General features: G+C 36.5%; 1 protein-coding gene across 1 annotated transcript in view; it reads right to left on the reverse strand.

Annotated features, from left to right (window-relative positions):
• The window catches only part of LOC136877234 (zinc finger protein 665), a 184,290-nt gene that overhangs the window by 89,767 nt on the left and 74,379 nt on the right, over positions 1–20,144 (reverse strand). Inside the window, exons 5-6 of the mRNA XM_068228707.1 lie at positions 10,860–10,915; positions 2,134–3,114 (exon numbers count right to left, since the gene is read on the reverse strand). Of these exons, the coding sequence (XP_068084808.1) occupies positions 2,134–3,114; positions 10,860–10,915 (1,037 nt within the window). The remainder of the gene's footprint in view (positions 1–2,133; positions 3,115–10,859; positions 10,916–20,144) is intronic.

A 20,144-nucleotide genomic window follows, 5' to 3' on the forward strand; every position in this document is an offset into this window, starting at 1 on the left:
ACGTAATACTGTTATTGCCCTCCATGTTATATTATGTCTATACTTGTATGGCCTTGCCATAAAAATACTGTAATATACATTAATGGCTACTATAAATGTCTTCATTCGAGACAAAAAATTGTATCCATATTAAACTTGAGGTTCATGATTGAAGAGAGCCATCAGCAATTTTCTTGCACTCCCTGTGGTTGAAGTCAATAAAATAAACCAAGGGTACCCCCTGCCTGTCAAATAGACAACTGAAAGTAGCTCTCATCCAGGGATCAACAGTTGGTAAACATAGATCCCCTAAATGAGACTGGATTTTCTTCCATTTACTTGAGCCAGATGCCTCACATTCCTATCTGATCTCCCTTGGTCAACACTAGTTCTTCTCACACCCCAATTTTATTAAGTATACAAGGTCTAGGATCTCTCTTATTTTCATGCCTATTGAAGTCCTTCCCTTTCTTTTGCTTATCCGTTCATTTCTTGAAATGTCAGACCACTTCCATTTTAACTTTCATTAGGGTTTACATTTTAAGTACTATATTATAATTCTATGCAGCTATTTCTAGTCGAGTGCAGCCCTTGTAAGGCAGACCCTCCAACGAAGGTGGGCAGCATCTGCCATGTGTAGGTAACTGTGTGTACTGTAGTGGAGGATAGTTTTATGTGTGGTGCGTGAGGCTCAATGACGTTGGGGACAGCACAAATGCCCAGCATGCGAGCCATTGGAATTAATCAATCAAGGTTAAAATCCCCAACCCAGCTGGGAATAGAACCCAGGACCCTCTGTACCAAAGGCCATTATGCTGACCATTCAGCCAACAAGTCAGACAGCACTATATTAAGCAGCCATGATGCACTCCACATAGACTGAGATACAAAGTAAAGACATTACTTAACCAGACTGCTGCCTTGGGATCTACACTGCTTATACTACTGCCAGAACTATCAAATAAAGTAAATTATCTATTAGGCATAAAAGTACTTATATTCCAAAGAAACTTTGGAGCAAATATTTGTTTCTTGTGAACGAACCTCAGCTTCAATACATATTCTAAATAAAAACTAACATCATCAGGTCTTATATACAATTACTTTCACTATCATATTCATACTCTTAGTCACTCACTACACTAGCAAACACTTCATTTATATCATCTGAAGTGACATCACTCTTCTACTTTCTGAGGAATTGTGAACTGCTACTACTACTACAGCCAGTCCCCTCATGATCAGCCATTAAGGCATTGAAGTAAAGGAACAGCATTCCTTTAGCTGCTCCTTCACTTATAAAGGAGTAATTAAGAGGTTATCTAACTAGTTTCAAGGCTTAACGGACAGTGGACCAATGTATTAAAAATACATGTCTAATGTATTTACGTGATAGCATTACTGCAAATGCAATTCCAAAAGCACATATATGCGGGGTCAGTCTGTAGCGGTATGTGGGTTGGGATCACTTATATGCATGCACAGTACTTACTGTAAAAATTCAAGAAAGAATGGTTGCACATTTGTACTTCCTCTTAAAACAATAATCACCACCACTAACTTTTCCAATTGCAAGAAGGATAAAAGCAAGCAAATAAACCTTTCTAGAATAGTGTTATCATACCAAGTAATGCTTACTAAAAACAGACATATCTTTACAAATAAATGAACAAATTTTCAATTATCTCAATACAGAAAAAGATGCCTTCATGCCACTTAACAACTGACACAATTTTCCAATATTGTTGAAGTACAGTATAACAGAAATTGGGAAGGTTGTTGGTCCTCAGTTCTTCCAAGAGCTTGTAGTACATGGAGGTTTAGTAGTAGAATTTTACTGTTGAACAATCGTTCATCTTCTCATGATTCTAACTCAATGTTTTGTAAATAATAAACCTGCATACTATAATTTGCTTGCTTTCCCAGAGCAAGAAATTTTCAAATCAGAAGTAGCAAGCACAGTGTTTTTTTACTAAATTCTCAACCATCTGCATGACAAAGTCCCACAAATCACATGACTAATCATTGGTGATATAAATTTGCATACAGTTTATTTCAGCCTACAGCATTATTGCAAAATATTGCGATACAAAGGAGATATCTTTATGTACTACCAACATGTCTGTTCAAAAACCTACGTAACTGACGGGCTACTTGTTAGTCTCCCGTTCGTGTACTACCATGTGCTTCCCAAGGGTTGAACGTTGAATGAATGCTTTACCGCACACTGAACAAGAATAGGGCCTGACACCTGTATGAATCATCATGTGTGTGGACAATGCACCTCTTTGACGGAAGGATTTGTGGCACAAGGAACAAGGGAACGGTCTCTCTCCAGTGTGAGTCAATACATGACCCCTCAACGTTGAACTGTCATTGAAAGCTCGATTGCAAATTGAACAAGAATATGGTCTCCTTCCAGTATGTGTTAACATGTGTCTACTCCGAGTACTAGGCTGATGGAACTTCTTCCCACACACTTTACAGGGGTAATTCTTTTCAGATGTATGGACAAGCATATGCGACTTTAAGTTATAATTTCTTTTGAACGTGCTACCGCATAATTCACAGGCAAAAGGCCGGTCTGCTGAATGAGTCGTTTCATGAACTCGAAGTACAGAAGGAAGAGGAAAGGCTTTACCGCATTCACCACAAACGTAAGGCTTTATGCCACTATGACGAATAAGGTGCTTCTTTAATGCTATGCGACTCCCAAACGGTTTGCTACAAATTTCACATGGAAAAGATTTTTCTTCGGCATTCAATACCTGTTTCCCTGCAACTTCTTCAGTGGCTTCATTGTTTCTGTTATGGTGAGATCGTCGAAGGATAATCTTGCCACAAAGAGCACAGGAGAAATGTTTCTTCTTAATATTAAACTCATCATCCGAATCCGTAGAGGAATCAGACACTGCAGGTTTCTCTTGATCTCTGTGAACTGCCCTATGATTTTTCAGATAGTCCTTCCCCCTGTAGGTATTCTGACACGAACGACAAAGCACTTGCGACTCTTCTGATGGATCTTCATCACTAACTGAACAACTAAGATTATTGGAGTTTGTGTTGCTCTTCCTTTTAGTTTCTCCATACTTAGTAACCTGAGAGACAATGATGCAAGAAACTGGTGCCTGCAGCCTGATGAAACAAAAAAAAAAAAAAATTGTGAATATATTTGAAAAGATGATGTAATTATTCTTATACATTTAAATATGATGTTTGAAGATAGCATGTTACAAAACAAGTGATATTCATCGAATGATCTTATGATATAAAAAGTTATAGCCATGAATATACCAAAAATTCCAGCAACATTAGAGCATACAATTCATTTCCTACCCAATGATTTATGATATAACTTGATGTTTTGAAATATGATCAACCTGTGCAAGAATATAAATAACTTGCCTAATTTAGACAGTTTTGAATAGATTACCAGTGTACATATTGGGAAGGATTTGATGTAATATAACAACTGCACTATTCTCACAAAAATTTATCAATCCATAGAGAAAAATTTCAGTCCTCAGGGCCTACATACACTGCAGGTTGAATGTAGAGGATTGTATCATAATTTTTCTATCACTACATATATTAAGAAGAAGAATTACTTCTGACAAGACTCCTACTAAGAGAAATCAGATCTCAATTACCCCAGTAATTACAAGCATTTTCTGAGAACTCAATGTAACTGACATTCTATAGCCAATGCCAATTCAATAAGATGCAAGAATATCGTTCATTTAACATAAGACACTGAATGATCTGGTGATAAACTGAAATGAGAGAGACAGAACTGACTGAAAATATTTGACTAACTTATGGATAAAATATGGTTATTCACTGCAAAAGACAAGGTTAGGCAACGCAGAAGATTTTTTTTACTAGTAGTTTAAATTTGCACTAACATATTGAAGGATTTTAGTGATGCAAGGACAGAAAGGGCTAGGAATAGGAAGGTGACATTCATGACCTTAATGAAGGTACAGCCTCAGCATTTAGGTGGTGTGAAAATAGGACACCACGGAAACCATCTTCAGGGCAGCCAATGTTGAAATTAAAATTAATCTCCCAAATGCAAGCTCACAGCTATGCATACCTAACCGCATAGCCAACTCATTCAGAACTCAGAGACAGACAATCCATGTCAGGCCTGGCAAACTACTGAGCCATAAGTGGCACTGGCCACAGTGATGGCAAGTTTGTTCTATTATGGCTGATTTTATTTGATAGGCAGCTATCCAGTAGCCCCTCAATGTAGAGAAATGTGCGACAAGAAGATTGCATGTTGTGGGGATGTGCCTAAAGCAAATGTATTTTCTTCAATATAAAACACATTATTGAAAGAATTATGCAGTTAAAACAACTGATGGGCTGATGACCTTAGATGTTAGACCCTTTTAAACAACAAGCATCATCATCATCATCATCAAAACAACTGAAACCATATATGTAAACAATAAGTTATTATCTGTTTAAAAAAATCATTTTCTATGATCTATTAATTAGACTTTACTTACCTATACCTATATTACCTGACTCAGAATAAAAGTAAAATCATCATTATTTGTGATTACTGAAGGACATTTAATATTAATTTCTTATTTAGAGGAACATAATCATCAAAACACATTAAATAGATTATTATTAATTTACTTATGTATGATCAATAGGATTTCAGTTATTAAACTTGTATCTTTGTACAAGAATTATCCTCTCTTCATCTCTCTTTCCATAAAAATTATGAAAATGATTCACACTTGTTTATAGGTGTTTTGAGGGGGGAATTGTTTATACATTAACAATGTACATAACAGTATAACAGTTTTGCCATATTCCCATTATTAAAAATATTTTTAATGAGAACAAATACACTGATGAGCAAATGAATTAGAGATACCTGTGTGACAAAACTGTGCTGTGGACACCCCGGTAAATGTATTAGTAAAGCGTAGCACATGACTGCAATGTCCTCAGAACTTGTACTGGCTATGTCAGTAACAGTTTATCACTGGATGGGCAAGACTCGAGATAACTTTGCATTGAATTGCAGCCAGATTATTATCGGTGGCAGACATATGGGTCATTCCATCTCTGAAGTCAAGCAGCCATTGGGCTTTCTATGGGCCACCAAATCAAGAGTGTTCCATGAGCACTTGTATTCAGGGAATACAACCACCACCAACACCATCAGGATCAAATGCCATACAGTACAATGTTGACAATGAATATGATGGTTTCATATCATCTGGTGTGGAATTTATTGCTAACATAGAAGCTACATTACTTAATAACTTAACTTAGAGCCTCATTCAAAAGCAGAAAAAAATAATGTTCACTACAATACATATGCTTTTTAATATTTTGAATAACTCCTTAGGACGTACAAATAGTCCAGAAACAAGATAAGCAACACATAAATCAGGAGTTAACTGTACAAAAATGTGAAAAAGGTAAAAATCAATGATCCAAAATTTTCAAGGACCTGGAGGATAACGATATTTGATTATATTGACCATAATCTTACACTTAAAGAAGAAAAGAATTTGATGTATCTTTTTTACTTTCTTGTTTGATACTTAAACAATATGCAAACAGTGTTTGGGATCCTCACCAAGAATACCTAATAAAAGAAATAGATAGTGTGCAGAGGAAAGCAGCAAGATTTGTAACAGGGGATTTCAGGAGAAAAAGTAGTGTATCAAGAATGTTAGAGGAACTTGGGTGGGGAAATTTAAGTAAGAGAAGGGAGAAAACTAGACTTATAGGATTATATAGAGTCTATACAGGAGAAGCAGCATGGGGAGAAATCCGTGAGAGGCTTCAGTTGGAAAATAATTATATCGGCAGAACTGACCACAAGTACAAAATTAGAAGGAATTTTAGCAGAAGCGATTGGGGTAAATTTTCATTCATTGGAAAGGGTGTGAAGGAGTGGAACAGTTTACCAGGGGTAGTGTTCGATCCTTTTCCAAAATCTGTACAGATATTCAAGAAGAGAATAAACAGCAACAGAGAAAATAAATGAAATGTTAGAGGGCATTCTACCAGTGCAGGTTATTGTAAATTTAAAAAATGTGTGTGAATAAACTAATTCCATCCCCTGGTCTATGGAGTTTGGACAGCCGAAGTAGGGGATTGCCTGTAGGGGTGAAGTACAGTGGGGACTTCGAGGGCCCTGGAACCGCTACGGTAGCTGTGAAGGCCCTTCAGGAACTCTGAAAAATGGTGGCAAAAGGGGCTCTGGTTAAGACGGAGCAGGTCGTTATGCTACTTAGGTTCCAAAATGGGTAAAAAAATAAGTAATTAAATAAATGCAATGTAAATTTTAATCTTATACCAGTTGTATAGTATTATTTGAAGTAATTCCACATACTGTATATGAGTTGACTATATTTGTAAGTACAGGAGATATTATAAGTAGAATTTTGTAAAGAATATAAATTTATTAAGGATGAGCTATGTGTTTAATAGAAAAAAATGTTAGTGTAATTTGTATAATATTGTATTGTAGGAAAATTTTCTTCTTCTCTTGTTAATTTAAAATTTAGTGCTTGACAATAATGTATTTTAGTGTACCATTTGCCACTGAGGTAGACACCTCATTTGCAAATAAAGAGAGTTTGATTTGATCTTTATCTCATAACATATTTCTGTCTATTGAATGCATAATACTACCCATCTGAATGGCTGTCCGAATTTGGAACTTCATCATACATTGCATCCTGGAAGGTCTAAATAATTATTTTAAATATGGCTGCAGGAAACACAAATGCAGGTACTAAACCCCTAGAAACATATTAGTCACTAGACTTACAGATGGTTATCAAAATAATGTAAACACTTGAACATAATTCATGTTGGCTGGAAGTACCAGGAAAGTGTTTAAGTCCATATGTTCATCGAACAGAGCTTTCAGTATGAATTGGGCATTGTCATCTTATTAGGGTACATCTGTATCACAGGATGAACTTAGGCTCCAAAAAGGCCCAAATAATCCATAGCATAATTTGTCATTTTTGAGAATAAAAATGGAACCAACAGAATACCGAAATTGCAGCCTGCATCATCACAGAGCCACCTCCATCCACGTTTATTAACATTAGGAAGTAGGCAGTCCAATGCACCAACTTCTCAGGACATCTGCCACTCATAAATCTGCTCTGTTCTTGGAAACAAGGTTAAAGGTAACTGATCAGACCATACTACACTTTTACCGTTATAGTTGATTCATACTGCAATGTCCTGGCACTATTTGCATTGTGATGATGGGTCCTTGGTGGAGATGAGAAGTTAAAAAATAGCCAACGATCTTTGGATGTTCAGTTTGTACAGTTCACATCGGACTGTGATTGCAGAGACAGGTTGTTGGAAATCCTGACTGAGTTCTGACATCACTTTTGTGCTGCATTAGATCTTAAGTCCTTTGTGGCAATTCTCTTGGATATTTAGCAATCCCAATCAGTGAGGATTGGTTTTCAACTATTATTACACTTCCTTGATGATGTCTAGTGTGATTTATGCATGCCATTATTACTTTGGACACTACTTATGTTGATGCGCCAAATACAATTGCTGCATCTAAACATGCTCCAACAATCTGTCCTGATTAAAAGTCACACTGGTCTCCCATTTAGCACCACCTATGTCTGGCTGAATGCACACACACCACCTAGTATAGTGCAAGGCTAACATCCTTCACTGCAATACCTATCAATAGTCACAGTGCAACAAATGACCAGTGTTACCAACTCACAAAAATGCTCTACTCTGGATCATATGTATTTTTATTATTTTGATAACCATCAGTTTATCCTTATATGTTTATTTTGAAAATTAAATAAATGTACTATAAAATTTTGTTATAGTAGTACCTCTGAAAAATCAAATGAAACAAAGTTTTATTTAAAAGAAAAGGTCTTCTGGCATTAATATGAAGATAATTCATTATAGGTTTACCATGAATTTTACAGTATCTATGGAAGGCCAGGCAAAAAGACAGGCTGGATAGAAATATTTTTATATATGTCTTAACTGAATAAGTTACCCAAGGCAATAATTTTTATGTTTATACTTGGATAGTGCTAGCAAGATTGTACCTATCATTGAAAGTGTCACACAATGTCTAAATTACCTGAACAATATTAATGAAAGGCATTTATTGACTTAGAAAAGGTCTTCAATATAGTAAATTGGAAACTGATGTTCAATGTGTGAGATAAGTAGGAACTCACTGGAAGGACAGGCAAACGATCTGCAAGATTCATGAGAATCTATATCCAGATAACTGTCAAGAGAAAGGAAAGAACACCAAAAATATATTTATTGAAAGAAAAGGCTAAAGGAAAAAATGCAAAAAGAAAAATACAAAACCAATCCACTGTATCAGATTACCTGAAAATACAGCACAGGTTTCAGATTAAGTAAAGGAAATAAGTAGGATGTTGGAAATGCTGGACTGCACTCGATGCTCAGTGCTCAAGAACAAAGATTGTAATAATGAATAAAAAAACTCAAAGAATCACTACAAATATAAAGCTAGGCACATCTAAAACAGAACAAGTAAAACAATTCTGTTGCTGTACTTCGGAAATTATCACTGAAGAAAACAGATGTACTTCTGAAATAAGAGATAACATTGGCTAAATGAGCTTTCCAAACCAAGGAAGACCTTTTTAATAGCAGACATAAGAAAGGCTTTTGCAAAGTTCTTCATTTGGATTGTATAGTAAGTAAATTCGTGTCCTCATTCCGAGGTGGTGCAGCTCTTTTCAGGCACACCCCCAATGGAGGTGAGCTGCATGTACCATTTAAACCACATACCAGCTCTCCTGCCAATCTTAAATTTATGGCAGTACCAGGAATCAAACCCGGGCCTCCGAGGACGGCACCTAATAACACTAACTGTTACGCTATGGAGGCGGGCCATTCGGATTGTGTTATAGTATGGGTATGAAAGCTGGACAGATGGGAAAAAGGAAAGAGCTCAGCTAGAGGCAAAAGATGTGTGGTTATAGAGCAGGATCAACAGGAGGAGGACTGATAAGAAATCAAACCTTCAAGTTTTGAAAGAGGTGAATGATAACCAGACACTCGTTAAGAAGATGGAAAGGAAGAAAAGTAAAATTATACTTTGAAGACCTGAAGAACATGATGAAATACAGGAACCACAAGGAGGTGAAGAGAGAGGAGGCTGGGTGGAATGACAAAGCTTTGCCTTTAGTACATGATGATGATCATTAAATGCATTGGAAAACCCTGCCCACCAGAGTGTAATAGAAAATTTACCTTTGGTTGGATAGAAAAACATTTGCATCTGAATAGAAAAAAAAAATCTACTTGGGGCTGGAGTTAAATTCACTATGTGGTCACCACCAAAGTGCACAAAATGACCAAAGCAGACCTCTAACCATAATCCTGAGCTATGCTCTATGCACTAATAACAAAATTTCACTCCATTTAAATGACAAGGGAACTCCTTCAATGTGGTATATCACTCAAGATGATCGAAAATGTAACCACTCATATCTGTATAGTGAAGAGATAGAAGGTGAACGAATGAAAATGAATACACACCTATCTCATCAGTTTAACATGAAAACTAATTATCTTTTCCAGCACAGCATCATATGGTTCAAGTTGAAAATCCATTTAGGCTATTTTGAAAACTATGATGATGACCACTTTTGAATTGCGACCATTATTTTAAATGTTGTTTATTTTTCTTGCTAATGATTATACATATACTGACCTGGGCACTTCATACGGCAATAATGAGATACAGCAGGGATAGGTCTGTGAAGAAAGTGACCACAGAAACCACAGAAAACCATCTTCAGGGCTGCTGACGGTGCAGTTCGAACCGTGTCTTAAAAGTAAGCTGACAACTGCACGATCCAAATCGCACAGCCAACTCATTTGGTAGTATGAGTCCTACCTCCTAATGTTCATTCTTTACCTCAGGGATGCAACCAGTAATTAACAAAGCCTTCAACACATAATGCTAACAATCCTTTAATCTTAAAATGTTTATGAAATAACAAATTGTTACTAGTCAGTTTTGATATTCACTTTTCAGCATATTTCTGAGACTATGTTCCAAAATCAGGTGGTGAACAGACAGACAATATTTCATAAAAAATTATTTCATAGTAATGTTTCTTCGAAGTATGGTTATGTTTAAAATTAAAATGTTAAGGAAACTTTCCATTGTTCTCATGTGTTCAAGGTTTTTCATTAGCAGTTAATATAGCACAGGTAAACTAGGCATGTCCTGCTTACAAACTGTTCTGTCCCTCTCTATAATTAGGATTTGTTTTTCATAAAACATGATTCTCTGAATAAAAATGCCTGTAACATGAAAGACTTACAGAAATAATATTTTAAATATGACCGTTGTTCAGTGAGGTGGTGCTAGGGTTTGTTTATTGCAGTGGGAACAGTATCATATTACCAACAAGACTAGACAAATTTTACAGAAGAATATGAGACGTGCACTAAATAACTAAACTATAAATTAAGCTGCACCTGACCAAACTACAATAAATGAACAAACAATACACTATAAATACAGTGAATGTTAGTGAATGTACCACTGTACTACAGTAGCAAAGGCTGATGTAACAGAACAGTCCAAGATTCAGCACTCTGCTGTACCTGGTGACAGAGCAATGGATGTAAACAAGCAGTAGTTCCAACAATATCCAAGTGGAAACAAATTTTAAACACATAATGACAAGAAGCAGAAACATGGAGATATATGTAGCAGACAGCTAGCTACACCATGAATGGAGAAACTTTTTCCCTCCCTCCTTTAGTTTCAAAGATGTGCATAGGAGGAGAAAATATTTTTAAATACTTCTATGATGAAATAATTCACTTACCCATTTAATGTACTTGCAGTGGTATTTTCCACACTGTGAACATCAGTTCTCATATCCTGTGGAAAATTGAAAACATGATTACATTATTTGCATCAAATCATTAGTAATTTTTGAAAGGCTCTCAAGAATTAGTACAAATGTCCTGAACATCTAAACCTATACTGGTGTCAAAAAGTTTAAATTCACCTAACGATAATTCCAGTTCTTGTAATTTATTAGGCATCAGATATTTGATATTTCAAATGACATATATTTTAAAGCAAAATACAAACACAGGTATCCGTTATACATAAAGTGTCCTCTATTTGCCCTGATTAGTTGCTCGAAAAATATGTGGCATTCTTCTGGTTATTTTTTCGAACATCTCTGTGCTTATAGTTCCCCATGTTTGCATATGATATTGCCAAAAGTCTTCATAAATGTTGATAAGTGATTGTCATCTCACAACTCGATGGGTGATAAATCAGGTGACTGAGGACTCCTGATGATACTTTGTTTCTTACATACTTCTTGCACAGGTTTGACATGCACTTCAGGTTGTTGTCCTGCTGCAGAACAAACCCTCTTCCAATAAGTTGTAACATGCTCCTGCGTTAATCTTCATATCTACGTTTCTACATGCTCCTGCGATAATCTTCGTATCTACGTTTTTATATGTTCCTGCGATAATTTTCGTACCTTCATATCTATGTTTCTGCAAGCTCCTGCCATAATCTTTGTATCTACACTTCTACATGATCATCTACTTTCTACCTTAACATTCTACCCAGCTTTTGTCATCTATGCTTCTAAATATTAATGGTTTGATGTTATTGACTAAACATGTTGTGCTCACCCGTCTCTCCGCTCCTGTAACTTGCCGCATACTGACTGTTCCTCTGTGTCTGCCTTCTACTACCTACGTCATCTGGTACGTCACCAAACCTTCTCGAATCTACTAGTCTCTGCTTCCTTATGTATATATAATGGACAGCCTTGCTCGACTGGTCAGCCTGACATCGACCTTTGTACAGTGTGTGTGAGTGGAGGGGCAATTGACCTCGTGCGGCTTGCCATACGATGCGTGTTCTTTTCCATCCAACTGGAACTCTAATGTCGTTGCCTTGGGATCTGGGTGAGCTAAAAATTCGTGTACTATTCTTTGGAACTGTAAATTAGCTATTCAGGCATGCTGTTTATAATCTCTAGTTTTTGGAGGCCTTGATCTGTGCCTTAACAGTTTTTCCATTATTGGAGCTTCTTATTTACCATCTGCAGCTTATTTAAATTTTCACGACATGTGTTTTGAAAAGTCGTAATGTGGACCGAGAGTGACCATTGTGGACATAATGGCTCAGTGCATTTAATAATGATAGTAACAGGTGGATGAATTTTCTTAAGTTACGCAGTTGAATTTGAAATTTACTCTCCTCTCTTATCCCTGCCTATTACTATTGTCCTTTACCCTCCCCCACTTCTTTCACTTTGATATTTTAGCTCAGTTGTTAGGCTTTTTTAAAGCACCCTGGAGGTGTTGTATTTCATACGTGGCTAAATATTATACTGTTATGGTAAAATGTCATTCTTGAATGCTTTCCATCTGTTTCCTAAAAAGAATACTATGAACACGATAATGTATGCACAATTTTGAAAATTGTAAAATTTTGGCTAGTTGTTTCATTTACTGCCCTTCTTATTGTACTTCCACCTTCAAGGTGAATATCGTTACTTTTGTTCTCTTAAAGAAAAAAACAGAAAGTAGGAAAAGAAATAATGAACTTCGTCCATGTTAATCTGTGATATTTTCAGATCTTAGATGTGTGTGTGTATACTGCGAAAAGTCAATTATATTTAGCTAATACAGTTGTTTATCTGCATTATCAAATGGTGGTCACCTTTTTTTGTTTCATTGTGTACTTACCACGGAACTCTCCTTCTCTTTCCCAGTGTAGCTTCCTGTCACTCTGCTTGTTTCCAATTTTCTTTACATGAGATGTTGATGCGATTATCTTGTCAGAGGAATTGGTGGCATATCATTACTATTCTGTTTGAAACATCCTGTTTCCCAATCTACTGTGGTTATTGCATTGCTTGTAGAAAACATAAAGTAAACAATCGCCAAAAATGCTAGCAGACTTTTTTTCTTCATTCTAATTACAATTCTTATCTAAATTAATATTATTGGAGGTGATTATCTTTCCTTAGATATTATAGAATTTTGTCACCTTGTTGTTGTTTCAACATTACGGCCTGCTTTATGGATAATTTTCCATTAGGCAAGGATAGTAATTTATCCCCACCCCATTCCACCGTAATCTTTCTTTACCTGATATTCCAATTGCTGACTTAATTTCTTTTTCTAATATCCTAACATTATCTTCTCATGCTGGTTCTCCTGATTTATTAACTGATTCTGATACTAAATCTTCTCCATTGTTTCTATGTCACCCCACCCACATTTTTAATCCCCTCCTTCAGTTACACAAAACAATTCTGTTGATACCCCCTTGAATGAACAGATTATTAAACAATCTCTTGTTCAAGTACTCCAATATTACAATCTACTGATCCTCGTAGTTTGACCTTGTGGCTCTTCTCAGCTTGTAAATTTCTAAATATCAAATTAGCTTCCTTTCCTCAATTAATGGGATTGTTGTTCCCAAAAACTACTGGTTTTTTCACCAAATTTTGGGTTGATAATATGTTAAGTTTCTCAAATTGGTATCAACTTCGCAATGCAATACATAATTACTTCTTACCATACGAAATACATTGTAAGCTAAACCTTGAATTTATTCGTTGCCACCAACTCCCCACGGAACCTGCTCACGATTATCTTGATTCAATTGCAATCTACAGTGATGTTTTAAACATCGCTCACGCGGTACATGACTTAATTTCCATTGTCCAATTTTATGCTACCCCTTCGTTTCGGCAGCTTTTTAATGCTCTTAGTCCTCCAACGTCCATGCTTCAGCTCTTTAACCTGGTTCAATTTCTCATTACTCATCTATCCCACCCCCTGTGGATCTTCATACTCTACCTTCTACTTCTTTAGCTTTACCCTCTATGTACGGTTCTTCTGACAATACTTGTTCTCCTATTATTTTCTTCCGTTGTAAAGGAAAGGGTCATATTTCTAGGAATTGCGCTACTGCCTATCCGGGAAAAAGGGTCTTACCCACGTTGTTAGACAGTAGACGTAATGATGGGAAAAATCTGTCTTCTATTGTTCAGTTCCCTCATAACTCTGTTCTCAATGGTCGTTCTTTGCCACTTAAATTTTCTTCTCAACCCTTTTCGAGTGAGTGTTCTTCATTCGCACCTCGTACTTCTCATATTGTTTTGACCATTAATAATGTCCCTTCAGTTGCTCTTCTTGATTCTTGGGCTGCTGTTTCCTCAATCAGTTTATCTTCCTTTGAATCTGTGCAAAAGATTTTTTCCCATCTTCATTTCCCCCCCCTCTACTGCCCTTTGTGTTTCAGCCTCCAAGCAACCTATTAATGTTCTTGGTCATATTTCTCTTACTGTTAAAATTCAACATTTTTCCTGGCCATTTACCTTTCTAGTTGTTTCTGACTTATCTTCCCCTATTATCTTAGGGTATGATTTTTTTCCCATACTAGTCTCATTTCTGATTCACTGAACTCTATGGTTTCTTTTGATTTTTCTTCAACAGTTATTCCATTAATCAATAATGCTGATTATCCTTCTTTGACCTCACCAATGTCTCCTAGTATAAATTCAATTTATTCTAATCAAACTGCCTCTTTGTTAACCGAATTTTCTGACATTATCATTTCTGTTCTTGGTAAGTCAAAAATTTCAACACTCATATTGACTTAATCAATACCACTCCGGTTCGCTCATCCCCTTATTTTTTAAGCCGTCCTAGAATGAAAATTTTAAATCAATAGTTGATAAAATGCTTCAAGACATAACTATAATTCCTTTATCTTCTAATTATGCCTCCCCAGCCTTCATCGTCGATAAACCTGATGGGTCTTCAAGATTTATTGTTGATTATAGAAAGTTAAATGCTCGGGTACTCTACGATGCTTATCCTATGCCCAAATTGCAATCTGCTTTTCAACATTTTTCCAGTGCCAAATATTACTCCATTTTTGATCTTAATTCTGCGTACAACCAAATTCCCCTAAATGAAATTAGTTCTCGTTACACTGCATTTATTACTCCAAATGGTCTCTTTCAGTATCAAAAAGCTCCTTTTGGCCTAAATTTAGGTTCACAAATTATGCAGCGCTTTGCTGATTCACTTTTTTCTGACATAAAATATAAGTATTTATTTCCATTTATCGACGATATTCTTATTTATTCCCCTGATCTTCAAACTCACCTACAGCATGTTCGTGAAGTCCTAACACGTCTTCGCTCGGTGGGTTTAACGGTAAATCCTTCCAAAGTCTTAATTGCTCAAACTTCGATTGAATTTTTAGGACACATTCTCAGTTCTAATGGTGTTGCTGTCGATCCGGATAGGGTTTCTGCAATTTACAAGGTACCTCCTCCTAAGAACTTAAAGCAATTACGTTCTTTTCTTGGCATGGTGGGATTTTATGCAAATATATACCAAATTTTTCCCATATTTCTGAACTTCCTTACTTATTGAAACGCAAAGGTGTAAAGTTTCACTGGCATGAACCCCACCAAACCGCCTTTTCTTGTTTAAGAGCCAAATTATCACAAGCTCCTCTTCTACAAATTCCTGATTTCAATATCAAGTTTGAACTCTCTACTCATGCTTTTGATGTCGCCACTGGCACTGTTCTGCAACAAACTGTGCCAGGTAAAACCCGGCCTATTGCCTATTTTAGTCGCTTATTGTCACCTGTAGAACATAAACATTCTGTATATGAACGGGAAGCACTTGCTAACCAAGCTCTTTCTTGATTACTTAATAATGCCCCTAAAATAGGACGTACTGGTCGCTGGCTGCTTTATTTGTAATGTGTTAAATTCTCTCTGAAATTTATCTTTGGTTTTCAAAATTCCGTAGCCGACGCCTTGCCCCGCCTCTTTGAAGATCATCATCTTAATGATTCTGGGATAAACCAACTTCTGGTTGCTACTATAAATTCTGTTTCTTCTCTCATTAATTTTCCCTTATCTTTACAGTCATGTCAAGACCATCAGAACCTTGATACATACTGTCAACAGTTAAAAAACAATATTTCTTCTAGTAATTATTCTGGTCCCTTTCGTATTGTAAATCAACTCATCGTATTCAAACCTACCCCTCGGGCTACTCCTCGTTTGGTTCTTCCTTCCACCATACGTCCCATGATATTTCAATATTTTCATGGGTCCTCTATTGGTGGACATTTTGGAATGATGAAATCTTATTCTCGTGTTGCATCTCAGTTTTATTGGCCCCAAATTGGAAAGAATGTTTTCTCTTGGGTCCGATCTTGTGACATATGTCAAAAGCACAAGCCCCCAAATCACCAACCTTTCGGGACATATGCTGCTTCCCTCTCTACTTACCCGGCGGAGAAATTCTACATCGATACTGTAGGACCTTTGGTTAAATCATCCAAATTAAACTCCTACATATTTACCTTATTGTACGGTTTTTCGAAATTTCTCGTATGTCCATTACATAATATTTCTTCCCAGATTATTATTAATTTTCTAACTAATCAAGTTTTTCCTCTTATAGGCATTCCAAAAATTATCGTCTCTGATAATGCCGCTATCTTCACTTCAAAAGTTTTTTATAACTTTTGTTTTTCCTATGGAATCAAAAAAGTTTGTACCTCACCTTACCACCCTCAGGCTAATATTGCTGAGCATTATCACCGGAATCTTAAATCTTTTCTTTTCATTTTTCATTCCCAAGATCAAAAATCATGGGATACCGAACTTCCTTACTTTTGTTTAGCTATAAATGCTACTGTTATTGACTCTACCTCCTTTTCTCCTGCCAAGCTATCCTTGGGAAGAGATCTTCATACTCCTCTATCTTTAAACTGGAATTTGCCCTCTTTATTGTGTACCCCTCCTCATCTGCTTACTGACTCTCTATTACAGGAAACTTGTCATAATTTATATCATGCAAGAGATCTTCAAAGGAAAACATGTAATTCCCGCTTTCGCCCTCCCAACTTTAAGATCTTTGATAAGGTTTTGCTAAACACCACCCCATTAGTTCTACCCAACATCACATTTCAGCTAAGCTTTCCTTTCATTGGATAGGCCCATACTGAATCCTTTCTTTCCCTTCTTCGATTACTGCTCAACTACAATCTATTTCTAACCCTCAGGATATTTGGAAGGCTCATTTTTTTGAACTTAAGAAATTTTCTTCTTGAATTCTTTTTATCCCTTTTTTCTTTATCCTTTCCTATCTTTGGGTACAGAGGGAGAGTTCAATCAATATTTGTTTTGTGGTACTAATGTTTACGTTATGTCTACGCTGATTACTCTAGTCCACATTTTGGAGAGTTTATCTATTTGCTCTGTGTTTTGGCTCACCCAGTCCCTTTCCCTCCACCCACACATACTTGATGTCAGACTCTACCATGCTTTTTTAATAGTAATTTCTCTTGCTTGGAGTCTCCTTTTGGTTTTTCCAAATTTTCATGGGAAATTCTCTAAATATCTATATTGGCCACTATAGTAATTTTTTAAAATTAATTTAATTCGGTCTGCACCGCTTACCTTGTTGCCCCTCCCCTTTTTTCTCTTCTACTTTCCTTCTACCTTCTCTGTTTGTCTTTTCCTTTTCCCCATTCTTTCTGCTTTGCTTGTTTCTCTGTTTTCCAAACTTCTGCTGTTCCTTTGTTTTTGTTTCCGATACTGCGTTTCTTCTGGTCACCGACCATCATTTCCTGAGAAGGTGCCGCTCATGGACATCGCTGCTGCTTCGCTGACCTGCTTCCACCTATCCTTCGGATTCTACCCAGTGGCAGGAATATGTAACGTGCTCCTGCGATAATCTTCGTATCTACGTTTCTACATGCTCCTGCGATAATCTTCGTATCTACATTTCTACGTGTTCATGCGATAATCTTTGTACCTTTGTATCTATGTTTCTGCATGCTCCTGCCATAATCTTTGTATCTACACTTCTACACGATCATCTACTTTCTACCTTAATATTCTACCCTGCTTTTGTCATCTATGCTTCCAAATATTAAAGGTTTGATGTTATTGACTAAACATGTTGTGCTCACCCGTCTCGCCGCTCCTGTAATTTGCTGCATACTGACTGTTCCTCTGTGTCTGCCTTCTACTACCTACGTCATCTGGTACGTCACCAAACCTTCTTGAATCTACTAGTCTCTGCTTCCTTATGTATATATAATGGACAGCCTTGCTCGTCTGGTCAGCCTGGCATTGACCTTTGTACAGTGTGTGTGAATGGAGGGGCAATTGATCTCGTGCGGCTTGCCGTACGATGCATGTTCTTTTCCGTCCAACTGGAACTCTAATGTCGTCGCCTTGGGATCTGGGTGAGCTAAAAATCCACATACTATTCTTTGGAACTCTAAATTAGCCATTCAGGCATACTGTTTATAATCTCTAGTTTTTGGAGGCCTTGATCTGTGACTTAACAGTTTTCCATTATTGGAGCTTCTTATTTACCATCTGCAGCTTATTTAAATTTTCACGACATGTGTTTTGAAAAGTCGTAATGTGGACTGAGAGTGACCATTGTCGACATAATGGCTCAGTGCAGTTAATAATAATAGTAACAGGTGGATGAACTTTCTTAAGTTACGCAGTCGGATTCGAACTTTACTCTCCTCTCTTATCCCTGCCTTTTACTATTCTCCTTTACCCTCCACCCCTTCTTTCACTTTGGTGTTTTAGCTCAGTTGTTAGGCTTTTTTAAAACACCCTGGAGGTGTTGTATTTCATACGTCACCAAATATTATACTGTTATGGTAAAATGTCATTCTTGAAAACTTTCCATCTGTTTCCTAAAAAGAATACTATAAACACGATAATGAATGCACAATTTTGAAAATTGTAAAATTTTGGCTAGTTGGTTCATTTACTGCCCTTCTTATTGTACTTCCACCTTCAAGGTGAATATCGTAACTTTTGTTCACTTGAAGAAAAAGCAGAAAGTAAGAAAAGAAATAATGGACTTCGTTCATGTTTGTGATGTTTTCTGATCTTATATATGTGTGTGTGTACTGTGCAAAGCCAATTATATTTATCTAATACAGTTGTTTATCTGTGTTATCAGATGGTGGTCACCTTTTTTGTTTCATTGTGTACCTACCACGGACCTCTTCCTCTCTTTCCCAGTGTAGCTTCCTGTCACTCTGCTCATTTCTAATTTTCTTTACATGAGATGTTGATGCGATTATCTTGTCAGAGGAATTGGTAGCGTATCATTACTATTCTGTTTGAAACATCCTGTTTCCCAATCAACAGTGGTTATTGCATTACTTCTAGAAAACATAAAGTAAACAAAGTTGAGTTCTAAATGGCACTGCATTGCTTCATGAATGTGATGGTATGCTCCATCCTTCCACTTTCATCAAGTCTCCCTTCTTATTGTTACCAAAAGAACATCAAACCAAAATGCTACATCCTTACGCTTCACAGCTAGTGTTAGGCAGCCTCATAGCATTCTTTCTCCTGAATGAAAACCGATGTACTAACGACAATTTCAGTCAAACTTCTCAAATTTGGACTCATCACTCCATACCGCAGGTTTCCACTGGCCAGTGGACCAATCCTTGTGTTTATCTTCACCAATGGATGTTTTTCAAAGATGTCTACTATGTACTCAATCTTTGTGAGTGTGTGCCTCTTGTCTTCGGTTCAAGGTAGAGCGAACATCAACTTCAGAAATCCCCAATATTTCAGCAATCGGCCAGTGCTGAGCAACTGACTGGCTTGTATGCAAATGCCATAGCACACTTTTCTTAGGTTAGTTTTCAGCTTTCTGCAGAAAGTTTCTATCCTGCAAAGAATGGAGCAGTTCTGAAGAGAAATCAATGTTGGATAGCAGTTTAAACCAACAGAGACAATCAAAACAGAAGAAACATAGTTTATACTATAGTTAACAATATAAACAACAGATTCTTTAAATCTTTGTAGATTCTTTAGAATAGTAATATAACAGAATACAGACTGAGTTTTGATGAATAAAGGCTGAAGATTATATTACAAGTATCATTCTCAGGATACCTACATAGTACTTAAAAAATAAACAAATATAATATATTAGTGTGTAATAGATCACAATGGACAAGTACCTGCAGCAAGAAATTCTCCAGAATTCGAAAAATCTCAATAGAGTATCAATTTAAATCGAATTTA

This window comes from Anabrus simplex, chromosome 7 (assembly GCF_040414725.1).
Source record: "Anabrus simplex isolate iqAnaSimp1 chromosome 7, ASM4041472v1, whole genome shotgun sequence".
Classification (NCBI taxonomy): Eukaryota; Metazoa; Arthropoda; class Insecta; order Orthoptera; family Tettigoniidae; genus Anabrus; species Anabrus simplex.